The following is a 13,947-nucleotide window of genomic DNA, read 5'->3' as shown; positions in this document are numbered from 1 at the left end:
AGCTCTCCCTCCTAGTACCCAAGTGATCACAGGGACTATCCTAATCATTTCTATTTCTGTTCATTGAAGTGCCCATCTGCTCATCTGGCCTTCTCTGAGCACTTCCTGTCCTAGCCTTGGGGGTGTACAGTGTCATCTGATGTGGCCCCGGCCCTCAAGAAGTTCCTGGTATGGTGAGGTTGGCAGGGAGAAGGCAGGTGCTGGGCAATTCGAATGCCCTGCAATTGGCTCTGTGAGGGAGGTGGGGGCACAGGTTCTGTCTTCTAAGGGCAGGGGTGTGTTTTAGGTTCTACTTGGAGCTGGGCTCACAAGGGTCCTCATAATTGTTTGCTTCAAGTATGACCAGGAAGAGGAACCCCCTTATTAGGAGATGCTACCAGTCCCCCATTGCAAAGAGGCCCAGAATGAAGTGACTTTCAAAGGAAAGCTGTGTTACACCCGGGCCTCAAGACCACAGCCTTCCATTTGCCTTGGAATGAACCCCAACTCCAGCAAGCAGGCAGGCAGGCAGGCACCCACCTGCAAGTAATGGTAGGCTAGACCCTGGTGGCAGGATTTGGACTTCAGCAGGCTCTTATCCAAGGTGGCTGAGGTTTTCTGGCAAACTTCGTGGGCGTGACTGAGGGTCAGGGTGGACCAGGAGCCCCGCTTGACATAGTTGGTGTCGGTGCCCACTCCCAGGCTGGGACAGGTGGCTGGGGGTGCTGGCGGGGGTGGTGGGGCAGTCAGCTCCGTGGTGTTGTTCTTGGTGGTTTTCAGCATGTGCCCGCTGATGGTGTTGTAGGCGTGCATGAAATAGCGTGGCTGGCTCCGTTCCGCCTGGCGGCCGAGCGTCATCAGCCCAGAGGCTGAGCCACTACTGCGGAAGGCGCCACCCTCACCATCCAGGTTGTCGTCAGAGCTCCACCAGCCTGAGATGTTGGAGCGGCTGCGCCGTTTGGGCTCCCCAGCCTTGGCCCGATCCTTGCTCTTGGCCCTGCGGCCCTTGCCGTCCTCCAGGCCACCTTTCTTACTGCCGTTGCCTCCAACCTTGCCTGCTGTGCCCTCCAGCGAGGGGGCCTTGGTGAAGAAGAGCCGCTGCATGGAGTGGACCAGGTGGCGGATGCGGCCAGGGCTCTCCCCACGGGCCTTGGCCTCCCCACGCGGGAACTGGAGGGTGCTGAAGCCATCTCGGTGGATGGGCAGCTGCTTCTCGAACTGGTCCAGGAGGTTGGCAGGCAGCCGGTTGATCTTGGTGGCCTGGGCATGGCTGGGGAAAGGGCTCTCCTCTGGCACCTCGAAGTGAGAGTTGTAGTGGATGCGGGGAAAGGTGCTGCTGGGTGGTGGCAACTGGTTGTTGAGTGGGAAGAGACCATCCCCTGGCAGAGTGTTCTGCCCAGGGAAGCGAGCTTCCCGGGCAAAGACCTCTGTGGGCGATAGCAGGTAAGGATTGCGGTCAGACCCTCCAAACAATGGCTCGTGGGGTGGGTCTAGGCTGTCAGAGAGGTGGCGGGGGCGGCTGTCGCCGAGGCCTTTCATGATCCCGGCCCTAGGGCGGGGGCCACTGCCCTATCGAGGCCCCCAGGTGGCCTCTCCTGGGCGGCAGCTGTCCTAGGGAAAGAAGACAGAGAGCCATCAGCTGGGTGGGCAGGGGATAGGACTCAGGAGAGGCTAGCCTGTACCCCACAGATCTCTACAAACACTCTGGGCCTCCTATTAACACTGTGGGCTGAGGAGAGGGTATAAGTGGAGACCCCTGTAAGTATAAATAAGTGAAAATGAAAGCTATGATTTAGGCTAGCAAATTGTGAAACAAAATCTGTTCTTTCACTCTTTGATGAGTAGATCTTTACAGTAACTTTGAAAGTCAGGTCTGAACTCAGGCTTCTTAGTCTCCGAATTCCGTGGTGGAATGTGGTGGTTATGGTGTGGTGGTGGGAGCTGCCCATCTCCTGGTTTAACTCACCTCTCTGACCCTGTTCCTCAAAAGAAGCTGTATACTTGCACACGTCCTGACTTGCACAGTGAAGCTCACTCAGCATGCCCCCCCCCCCCAAATAGCCACCTCTCAGGCCTTGGGACAGTCTACTGGCAGTGCAGGGGATGTCCAGGGAGGAGCCGCTACTGGTCCTGGAGCACATTGGGGTTCTAAGGTTCCCCTGGCAGCCAGAGTGCAATGAAAAGAGCAAAGAACCTGGTTATAGGAGGGACAGAGAAGTCACTTTTCTTGCTCAAAAGAGTAGGGCTGGTTTAGTCTGGTGAGATCTTTCCCAACATATGAGACTACTTAGTTCCATTTCAGTTAATGTGTTTTCTATTAAAGTTACAAATCCTAGATATAGACTAGGGCCTGTGGTACTGTGTACATGTGTTCACATCTCCTTAAGTTAGGGGAAATTACATACCTCAAAGTAGAAGCACTTGACAGCCCTCTGTGATTAGACTTAAACCTAAGAAGCTTGATGAACTAGTAAAATGGTCTAAATTCTCTAATAAAAATTTTATTACTTAGGCCTAAACATGTTCCTCTCCTACCCCCTACACTTCACTTCTCTCATTCAATCTAGCTATTCAACTAACTATAAAAGAAAGTAAGCAAAATTTGCTCTCTCATCTTTTAATCTCGTCTGACATGGCACCAACCTTATTGTCAACCCTTGCCAATCTTTAGAATAAACACTGTGTACAATTGGCCAAGAGATACACTGGCAAATACATATAAAGGACAGTTGTTTCTGTGACAACCTTTATTACAATCATCAAACAAGATAAATGTAAAAAAAACAACCTTGATATTAATTTAGACCCCACTATAATTCTATGTCTATTTCCTCCCTAACTTGAGGCTAAACTCTATAAACCTAATACCAACCTGGATTCAACAAATGACGTTCAAAGCTTTAACAACTGCAAGAAAGCCCAAGCTTGTCAGACAAAGAAGGGACTATAAAAACTGGAAACTGGCAAAAGATGGTCTCACTTAATGATGGTCATTTTTGCCAACACCAGGTCACCTCAGCACCTGAGGAATTCCTGGATTCCTTGGATATATCTTGGATAGATACTATGGGCCTAGACCTCTGACAGATCTCTCTCTTTACCATCACTGGTCACTTCCATCAGGAATGTCATCATAATCCCCATTTTGTGAGCCTCTCCAGGATCTTACTCTCACAATAAACTAGCAATGGTAGGGACTGTCCCACTGTCTGAAGGTAGGCTGGCCATCCTACTCTGCCACTCAGGGAAGACTGGTCCTGAAATGAGTGCATCCTAGAGTGTTCCTAGCTGTGACCATGGACTGCAACTCAGACTGACAGGGACTTGGAGGTTATACAGGTTCTTGCATTCTTCTATATGAATAGACATAGGCCCCGAGTTAGATTGACATGGTAAACAGCTAATTCTATAGTTTTTTCAAGTTTGGGAGTTACTCTCTGCCCTAATCCAGTCCTAGTCTCAACTCTGACACCATTCTCCCAGACAATATTTCTAGTTCATTCCAAGTTAGCTACCAAGCCCAAGCAAAGATTGCTAAAGTCATGGGCCACTAGGAACATACCTAAAATAGATATCCTAGCTTTTTCCCACCATACAGTCCCTATTCTCACCTGCTCTAGTCCTACTCATTGGTTCCTATTTATTAATCATTTTGTCCTGCTTAATATCTTACTGCCTTTTAGCCACCAAGGTGCAGGTCCTACTATGATTTAATCTTGACCTCCCTGGGCAGATGACCTCACCAATGTGTCCCAGAACCTCACCTCTCCAGAGCCCTACCCCACTAGAAAAAGACAGAAACAGGCTGGGGGTATGGATTGAGCTGCCAACATCCATTTGCCAGCAGAGAAGCAATTATAGAAGCCAGAAATCATTCCTTCTGCACCTCAAAATAATTTTGGTCCATATTTCCAGAGGGGGAAAATGAGAGGGGAAGATAACCAGAGGGCTCTGAAGGCTAATTCCATCAGGACCTGAAACATTTGTTACCAGGAACCTTTATTTTTATACCATCACTGAAAGGGAAGTGAATCTGGAAAACCCCAGAAGAAGTCAGGCATTATTTTGCTTATCTGAGAGAGAAAAGGAAAAAGGAAAGACACTTGGAAGTAGTAATAGGTATAAGTGACTTAGAAAGGAAGTGAAAGTACAACCATAGAAGCGAATAGAAATGGGCAGAATTTTATGGGATGATCTCACTCTCAGGCAGAAGTTGAAAAACAAGAGCAGAAAAGAAAACAGAAGTAGAACCCGAAATGGAATTGGCGTATCGCACCAAAGTAAAAGACTCTGGGGAGAGTGGGTGGGGAGAATACAGGTCCATGAAGGATGGTAAATAACATAGTGGGGGTTGTATTGTTAAATGGGAAACTGGGGGATGTTATGCATGTACAAACTATTATATTTACTGTTGAATGTAAAACATTAATTCTCCAATAAAGAAATTTTAAACAGGGCAAATATATATATATATTCATTTAACCCATTATCTGTGATCTTGGGAGAGTCATTGCAGTTTCTGCTGGAGGGGAATTGGGACACAGAACTCCAGGGGTAAAGAGTTGTGTAGAATTATATACCTATTATCTTATAATTTGTAAATCTTTAATTAAAGAATAAAAATTTTAAAAAGTAGGGCTGGAGCCAGGGTGCTGACTTACCTGGGTCTGTTCAATTCTTTGTCTCAGTGGAGAAATCCTTACCTCAAATGCGTGCGTGTGTGTGTGTGTGTGTGTGTGTGTGTGTGTGTGTGTGTGTGTGTGTGTGTGTAAACCCATTCTGCCTCTCAGCAAATGCCTACTCTGAGTGTGACCTCCAAGCCACTGGGGTAGAGGAGGCTGCAACCATCAGGATGACTAAGAAGCCCAGCATTTCCAATAATTCATGAGGAATTCCCTGGAAGAGACTCGTTCTCAGGACTGGGCAGTTAGGATAAGACCTCAGGAAAGGAAGACATTTAGGTAGAACTACTGTGCGTCAGTTTATCCATTTGTAAAAAGGATAAACTGGGGGTCGGGCGGTAGCGCAGAAGGTTAAGTGCATGTGGCACAAAGTGCAAGGACAGGCCCAAGGATCCCGGTTCGAGCCCCCGGCTCCCCACCTGCAGGGCACTCACTTCACAAGCAGTGAAGCAGGTCTGCAGGTGTCTATCTTTCTCTCCCCCTCTCTACCCCACCTCTCTCCATTCTCTCTTTCCTATCTAACAACGATATCAATAACCACAACAATGATAAAAAAAAAAAAAAGAAAGGGACAGCTTGGGAGTGAGAGAGATTGCTCATCAGGTAGGATGTCACTTTGCTATGCGACAGAGCTGGGGAGGAGATGGGTGAACCAGGAGCGCAGGCAGCCTTTAGCAGCCCGAAGAGGGAAGGAATCAGCTTCTTTCTCAAAGAAGGAACGCAGCCCTGTGACCCATTTTAGATTCTTGACCCCTAGAACCATAAGCTAATAAATCTGGGCTGTTTGAAGCTATACAGTCTGTGCTAACTCACCACAGCAGCAGTGGGAAATTAATACACCAAGAGCTCGGGTTCAGGTGTCCAGGAGCCTTTCCCATCACTCAGAGTCACAGTTGAGCAGAATCCAAGATGCCATGGGCACTTTGAAATCCTGTATTGGTTCAAAGGTTACCTAACAGATAGAAACTGAGACCTTTCAAGGGAAGATCTTGGCTCATACAACAAGTCCAGGGGCTGAGGTGGGACTGAGACCCACAGCTCTGTCCTTGTCCTCCACACAGCTATGTTGCCACTGTCCCCTAAGCTGGCTGGCTCCAAGACCCTTAAGGAACTGGGTTCCAGTTAAATTATTTTAGTGGGAGAGATACAGAGATAGACATAATGAGAGCGACTAGAGCAGTGCTCAGCTCTGGCTTATGGTGGTGTCGAGAACTGAACTGGGAACCTCAGAGCCTCAGGCAATGGAAGCCTGTTACAGAACTACTATGCTACCTCCCAGGCCCTAGCCCTGAGACTCTTCCCCTTCTCTCTAGAAGCCTGATCCACAGCACATCAGGGATGGTGCTTGAAGCTAAGCAGATCCCTTGGAAACATCTTGCTTCTACCAGGACCCTCATCACTTACCCTCAGTCTAGAGTGAAGTTTGCTGACTGTCATCTTTATCTTCATCACTCCATATTCTCCTAAAAAAGCCACATGAGGTGTGTGTTGGGAACCATAATTTCTATGTCATTTATTTATAAAAAGGAAACATTGACAAAACCATAGGATAAGAGGGGTACAACTCCACACAATTCTCACCACCAGAACTCCGTATCCCATCCCCTCCCTTGATAGCTTTCCTATGCTTTATCCCTCTGGGAGAATGGACCCAAGGTCCTTGTGGGATGCAGAAGGTGGAAGGTCTGGCTTCTGTAATTGCTTCCCTGCTCAACATGGTCTTTGACAGCATCCTGGAGCTCCAATTTCCCAAAACCCAGCCCCACTAGGGAAAGAAAGAGGCTGGTTGGGAGTATGAATCTCTATGTTATAACATGGGGGGAGTGAAGTTGGCAGCAGCAGTTCTAGTTTAAGATAAATAGGTAGCTTTAACCTTTTCCAATGTCCTAGACCATCAAGGAGCCCCTTTGCCCCTTCCCATCAGCAGGTCTCTCTGGGCAAACCATTTCAGGCACATGTAAAAGTAGCCCCTACGCTCAGCCTTCTCTTGACCTCCCCACATGTCCCAAGGGGTCATTTGATCCCTAGGTCCAGGGGCTGGCTACAGAACTGTGTATGCAGCAATGCATCCTTGATGCTTGCTCCTGTGAGGCCAGTGATACTGAAAGCAGAACACTGTTTACAAACATAGCCTGTTCACTCAGCAGGGGCCCAACTCTCCAGAAACACTGGAGGTGGAGAGGACTGGTCCCCAAGGGCAGGAGACAGCTGCAGAACCCTGTCCTAGAAGTATGTGCAACACCAAGTTCTTCTAGCTCCAGGGACTCCTAGCAAATCATCCTACTCCTGTATTAGTTCCTTAAGGCCCAGATAGTGCTGTATTAGAACCCAAAGATGGACACCTGACCAAAACCTGGGTCTTCAGAGTCCTGCATCCTTGGGCATTGATTGGCCCAGAGAGGGACACAGGACCCTTACTGGCCAATGAGAGCTGACCCTGGGGTTGCCTCCCTATTAGAGCTACTATGCATGGTACAGTGTCAGCTTAAGAGTCCTGCATCAAGATCCTGCCTGACATCTCAGATATGTGAGACAGGAGACTTTTCACTTAAGTCTGAGTGGGGTTTCTATAAATTTCGACATGATCCTGACTACTACTGGCTTCATGTCCAGTGGGCCACTAGGGAGTAGCTGTGGGATCCCACCTCTATCTCCTGGGGCCTCTCCATTCTGGTGTCCAATAGACTAAATTCCAACTTCCAGCATGTACATCCCTGGGGTGGGGAGGAATTGTCTTTAACTGCTCTATTTATATGTGACCATCAAGAACTGCCAGATAATTAATGGCTCAGGCACGAGAGTCTCCTGCATAATAACCATTATGTTCTCTATCCCTCCCCCCACCCCCGCAGAGGTGTTACTTTCCTTCCTCATACCACACGTGGTTGCCTTCTCCCAGCTATCTCCAACCTAAGTTGCATAAGGAATGTGAGTTCATGTCCCCATAGCTTCCTTGTGGGTAGAGGCTGGTTCTCCTCATCTGGGGCAGCATTAAAGAATGAGAGGGTTTGTAGAGGAGTATGTGGTGGGCACTGTGGTGGGTGGTCAAGGTCTCCCCTTTGCACTAGAGGCACTTGTATCTCCAGCTGCCAAGAGCTCTGGTTGCTGACAGGTCATAGCTGGGAACCTACCAGGATGCTCTCAGCCAGAGAAAAATGCCCCACCTAAAGGCACACTCCTTCCCCAGAGTGGTACCAAGGCTGGTGCCTAGCCCACCTTGCTTTGTACAGAACAACCCAAGGGGATACCTAGCTCCAGAGCTCCCCCTGGGATTAGCTGAGGCCTTCGTTGTGATGATGTCACCATTCAACTTCTTCCTCTGCCCAATCCTGCAACCTTTATCTGTCACAAGATACTTCTCAAAAAACTTCTGTGTGCAAACCTGCCTGTTTCCTGGGGAGCCTGACCTAAGACAAGACATAGCTGGGTTCAAGTTACTTCTTTCCCTCCTTACCTTGGGGAATTTGATGATTTTTTTTAGGGGGGACATTTGATGATTTAATTATTCCTCCTAAGTCTCAGTTTACTCTTCTTAACATGGAGATGAAACTGGGGAGATAGCTCAGCCTGTTAGAGAACCAACTAAAATGTGTAAGGCCCCAGAGCATCCAGGTTCAATCCCTAGTGCCATCTTATGCCAGAGTTGAGAAGTGTTCTGGTCCTCTTCCTCCCATGATAAATAATACAAAGATTCGTGAAGAAACAGCATGGAGATAAAGATCCTTTCAAGGTTATGCTGAGGATTATTTGTGCTGTCATATAGCAGGCCTCTGGCACTTGAGTATTTGCAGCTATCAGTCATGCTCACCTCTTGGCCTCCCTGTGCTTGGGGACAGGCTGTGGCTGCAGAGCAGGGATGATGCTCATAGCAAAGTGGCTGCATCTGGGCCTGGACACAAATCCTGCCTCTGCTCTTGACCTGCTGTGACCTAGGACTGGGTGACCCCTTCTCCTCCCCTCCTGGACTTGATTTCCATCTCTAGGGAGCAGAGGGTTTGAGTAAGGGTGGACTGGGCATCTGGACACACTGACCTCCCCCTGAATGCTGTTGGTTGGGTTCCTGGCCACTGGGTGGCAGTCCCTCAACCACCTGACACCCAGGGGTGATAGAAAGAGCCTCACCTTGGGGAAGTTTTAAAATAGGCAGGCCTTGGCCTTGCAGGGGAAGCAGCTGGCTGCCTCGTGCTGCCTTTTATCTCTGAGCTATACTTAGGCCCATCCCAGTGCCCATAATTACCTCTCATTAATATCAGCCTCATTGCCTTCATGGAAATGTGGAAGAGCCAGCAGAGCTGCGGCCTTCTCTGGAACCCTCCCTGCTCTGTATCTTCAGTCACTACCCCCATTAACCCACCTGTGGGTTCTTCCTGCCCTGATCCTGAGTTGGCTTGGAGCATGGGAGAGATAGTTAGGGACAAGGACAGGGATGGAACCCAGAATGGCTCTTCTGGAAGCCAAACTCACCTGATTATATCACTTCCCTGATCTAGAACCTTCTATAGATCCCTCCGCCCTGTTCAGTTCTACTTCTTTGGTGTGGCAGTCCAGATCCTTGCTGATCTAACCCCAAACTCTCCTCTAGACATCACCAACCCAGCTTCCCTTCTTCGAAACCAACCCATTGATCTTACTGACAATCTTACTCCCAGCTCACATCTTCTGTATTTGGTCTTATATCAGTAAGGCTGGTTTTGTCTATGATGGCATTAACAGAAGGTCTCAATGAACACAACAGGCAGTCCTGCTTAATACTGAGTCCTGTCATAAGAGAATGACAAATGACTAGAGTGCATAAGGGAGAGGTGAAGGGCTGCAGATGATGTGGGTGGAATGACCAAACATTCTGGGAAGATCACAGAACAGTCTGAGGTGGATACAGCCTCTGCAGGGACACTGTGTAAAAGAAAAGCCTATATGGGGCCCAGGGACTCAGTGTAGGGGTGGGGTGGAGAGAGGCAGGCTGCGCTCACTGGCTTGCTTCTAGGTACCCCTCCTGTTCTGTTCCTGTGTCTTTTGCTGGCTTCTCCTCCTCTGACCTCTGCATGCTGGAGGGACAGAGTGCTCTTGGCTTCTTGCTGTGCTCTCTTTCCTGCTGATCTCATCCAGACTCATGGCTTTAAGCACCACCTATATCTATCTGACAGCTCCTAAACTAACATCTTCCGCCCAAGCTCTCAAATACCAGACTCGTACATCTATTGCCTCCTTGGCATCTTACCCTGGGCGTCTGACAGGCCCCATGTCAGGGGCTCACCTTGCCCTGTCGCTCCTGCAATCTGCCCTAAATCAGCTCAGGACAGCACCACCTTCCTGTGTGCTCAGCCCAGAAATCTCAGAACCACCTTGACTCCAGAAACAACTTTCTCTCCACCATGTCTCAGATCCCTCATTTCTCACTACCTCCACAGTCCTACCCAGGTCCAGGATCCCACCATCTTCACCCAGAGCAAGACCCCTATAGTCCTTGGACTTAAAGCCAACCTTTTTCCTTCTTACTTTCCCAGCTTCCCCACCTGCCTCTACTCCCTTAAACCTCCATGCCATTCCTTCAACTCAGATGGTTAGTTCCCATTTTGTTGTTTTACATTTACTGGCCAGGATGCCTGGTACTCTGCCCCTCTGGCCACATGACTGTCACCTCTTCACCATATTTTCACCACACAGTCTGCCTCTGCAGAGAGGCCACCTGGACACAGTTTAAAGCAGCCCTCCACCTGCCAGCCCCCTCTGCTGTACACCTAGCTTTATATGTGGTGAAGCCAAGAAGGCTATCTTTGCCACTGCTATGTCATTAGCATCTAGCACGGGGGCCTGGACTCAGCAGAGGCTCATGCGGTATTTGCCAAGTAAAGAGAAGCAGAGGGTCTTGGAGATGCCTGGAAATGATGCAAAAAGTGAGGTGGTTGCAGGCTGACGCATGCTCAGCTCACAGTAATCACAGCAATTCTCTATGCCAGGCACTTCCCACCTGTAAACTCATATAATCCTCATGGTGGCCCTTCCCTGAGGGGATGCTGATTCCATCAGAGTAGTCAGCCTCCAACACACATGCGGTGATGCTCCTCTCCTGGCATTCATATCCTTGTGTTCCCAACCCTCCACCAACATGAGCAGCACTGATTGCCTAACTAACATGCTACTGTGGAAATGACTGAGTGTGACTTTGTGGGGGGCGGGGTTCAGTGACCAAATGTAGTTCCCACCTTACTCTCTGGGGTCACTGGCTCTGAGAGGCTACCAGCCTCCAGGAGAGGACCAGGCAGGGAGGTACTGAGGCCTCCTGGAAACAGCCAACACTTAACTTGCTGCCAGCCACTTGGGGTGGGCCCCTTAGCCTCAGTGACAACTTCTGGTGACTGCAGCCCCAAAGAACTTGGTGGCAACCTTATAAGGGATGTTGAGCCCAAAGCACCCATGCATGGAGGCTGCTCCTGGGATCCTGACTCTCTGAAACTGTGAGAAAAATGTCTGTTTATTTGTTACTTAGTCTCCAGGGTTATTACTGGAGCTTGGTGCCTGCACTACAAATCCACTGATCCTGGAGGCTATTTTTTCCCTTTTGTTGCCCTTGTTTATTGTTATTATTGTTGTTGTTATTGCTGTCGTTGTTGGATAGGGCAGAGAGAAATCGAGAGAGGAGGGGAAGACAGAGACAGAGAGAGAAAGATAGACACCTGCAGACCTGCTTCACTGCTTGTGAAGTGACAATTGACCCCCCTGCAGGTGGGGAGCCAGGACCTCAAAGCAGGATCCTTACACTGGTCCTTGTGCTTTGCGCCATGTGCGCTTAACCTGCTGCGCTACTGCCCAGCCCTTGCCTGTTTATTGTTTTAAGTGCTGCTACATTTTGGTATAATTGTTAATGTAGAAATAAAAAATACATACCTCATGTTAGAAAGTAAGAAAGCCCCTCAGGTGGCTAAAGTCCTCTGCGTGATGGGTGGTGGGGTGGAGCCTGGCATGACTCAAACTGCCTTCTGAGCCTTCCATGGCCCTACCCACCAGAGCCTGAGGCTCCAGGGTCCTTTTCACCTACAACCGTACTGTTATCCTGACAGGTTCAAATTGTTTTCAGCCTAAGTCTGTGTCCATAGCAACCGTTTGAGAAGCATGACATTCAATCAACTGGTTATTTGGTCAATAAGACATGAGGAAATAGCTAAAATATCCCTGGATTGGATGGATTCTCAGGATATGTAGCTGACACTGTCCTTACCTTGGGCCCCTTCCTCCATCTGAAGCCTAATTTGTGTGCTACCTATCCGAATACCTATCAGGATATGGGTGCTGCAGCTCCTTGGAGGTGAGGGGCCCACAGTTGGGACTCAGGCACTGCTGTGACAGGGCTGCCTACCAGGTCTCTCTGAGGCCAGAACCACTGAAACCTGCTAGAGCCCCGTGAAGCACTGGCAGCCTTTATTTTTTGCCTCTAGGGTTATCGCTAAGGCTCGGTGCCAGCACTACAAACCCACTGCTCCTGGTGGCCATTTTTTTCCTTTTTTTTTTTTTTTTTAATATTTATTTACTTATTCCCTTTTGTTGCCCTTGTTGCTTGTAGTTTTGTTATTATTGATGTCATCGTTGTTGGATAGGACAGAGAGAAATGGAGAGAGGAGGGGAAGACAGAGAGGGGGAGAGAAAAGTAGACACCTTCATACCTGCTTCATCACCTGTGAAGCGACTCCCCTGCAGGTGGGGAGCTGGGAGCTCAAACCGGGATCCTTCAGCCAGTCCTTGCGCTTTGTGCCACCTGCGCTTAACCCATTGCGCTACCGCCAACTCCCTTTTTCCCCATTTTATAGAATAGGACAGAGAGAAATTGAGAGAGGAGGGGAAGACAGAGGGGGAGAGAAAGATAGACACCTGCAGACTTGCTTCACCATTTGTGCAGGTGGGGAGCTGGGGGCTCAAACGAGGATCCTTGTGCGTGCGGGTCCTTGCACTTAGTACTATGTGCATTTAACCAAGTGTGTCACCGCCTGACCCCTAACATTAGCAGTCTTAAGCACTTATTCTTGTGCAGCAGACATAAAAGAGAAGGGAACAGACGTAACCATCATAATAAAGGGACTACAGAGGCAGAACTATACAGTTACCCTTTAACAAATCCAAACAGAATCACTTCAAGGTTATATATGTATATGAAACAACATTTCTATTCCTCAGACTCTTCCTGAAAACAATTATCTGATATTCAGCATATGAAATGAACTCAAGGCTACATGCATATGCAATACCACCAAAAGGTCTTCCCAGACCAATTTTTTTTTAATTAATTCAAGGAGAAACCAGAAAGACACCACAGCGGCCTACCATCTATGAAGTTCCCATGATGTTGTTCATGGTGCTCCCATATGGTGCTGGGTCTTGAACCCAGGTCTTTGTGCATCCTCCACCTGGTAAACTACCTCACCCTGAGGTTCAGGAAAATCACTACGTTCTTCCTGATCTTTCTCTAGCACTTCCAGATTGCTACTTAGGCCTCTGCCTGAATGTTTCCCCTTTCAACTCTACACATGTCTGGCTGCTTCTGTTGGCTCAACGCTACTGAAATATCACCTCAGAGGCCTGCCCTGACCTGTGTCTAAGATGGTTCTTTCATCCCACCCCTGCTTACTCTCTTGATCCCCCCCTTTTTTATTTCCTTTGAGGCATTTGTCAGGGTCTTTGGTTTTCCTCTGGCTTCCTGTGTACTTGCTTAATATCCGTCTCTCCATGCTCTGTGGGATGAGTGGAGGGGGCACACCTGTTTCATTTCCCCTGTACCCTGGTGCTCAGCATGGAGTAATCACACAGGAGCTGCACAGAAGGCAGTTGCTGAATGAATGAGGTAGTCAGCTGGCTCCAGCTACCTGACAAGAGAGGGAGTTAATGCTGGGCTACCTCAGAACACTTCTTGCTTCTCCATGACTGGGTCCTAAATGGGTTGATCTGATGTTTCTATTCCTCAGGATCTTCCTGAAAACAATCTGTCCCTAGCCTTTTCCCATGCTGAGTATCCTCGAAGCTTATATGAGATACTACTTCCTCCAAGAAGTCTTCTCTGACCTTGTTAGCTCCCATTTTGTGGGAGCTCCCTATGACAGGGGCTTTAAGAGTCACAGATACCCACAGCATCCCCTTGTCCAGAAGCCCCTGCACACAGGCTGGCACTCATGAAGGCTGATGTCTACAGAAAACAGGGCACATGTCCTGGCTTTCCAGGTTCTACCTGTTGTTCTACAGGCTCTGATGGCTACTGTCCTGTTTCATCAGCAATGGTGTCATGGTTTAGACAATGATTTGG

At 48.7% G+C, this 13,947-nt stretch overlaps 1 protein-coding gene across 3 annotated transcripts in view; it reads right to left on the bottom strand.

The window, feature by feature from the left end:
* The window catches only part of DLGAP4 (DLG associated protein 4), a 234,834-nt gene that overhangs the window by 106,224 nt on the left and 114,663 nt on the right, over window positions 1–13,947 (bottom strand). For all 3 annotated transcript variants that reach the window (XM_060189385.1, XM_060189392.1, XM_060189379.1), the window contains exon 3: window positions 520–1,590. In XM_060189385.1, coding sequence (XP_060045368.1) covers window positions 520–1,518 — 999 coding nt within the window. In that variant the 5' untranslated portion in view covers window positions 1,519–1,590. The remainder of the gene's footprint in view (window positions 1–519; window positions 1,591–13,947) is intronic.

This window comes from Erinaceus europaeus, chromosome 1 (genome assembly GCF_950295315.1).
Source record: "Erinaceus europaeus chromosome 1, mEriEur2.1, whole genome shotgun sequence".
Classification (NCBI taxonomy): domain Eukaryota; kingdom Metazoa; phylum Chordata; class Mammalia; order Eulipotyphla; family Erinaceidae; genus Erinaceus; species Erinaceus europaeus.
Note: the sequence above shows the minus strand (reverse complement) of the source record. Positions and strands in the feature narration are given on the sequence as shown.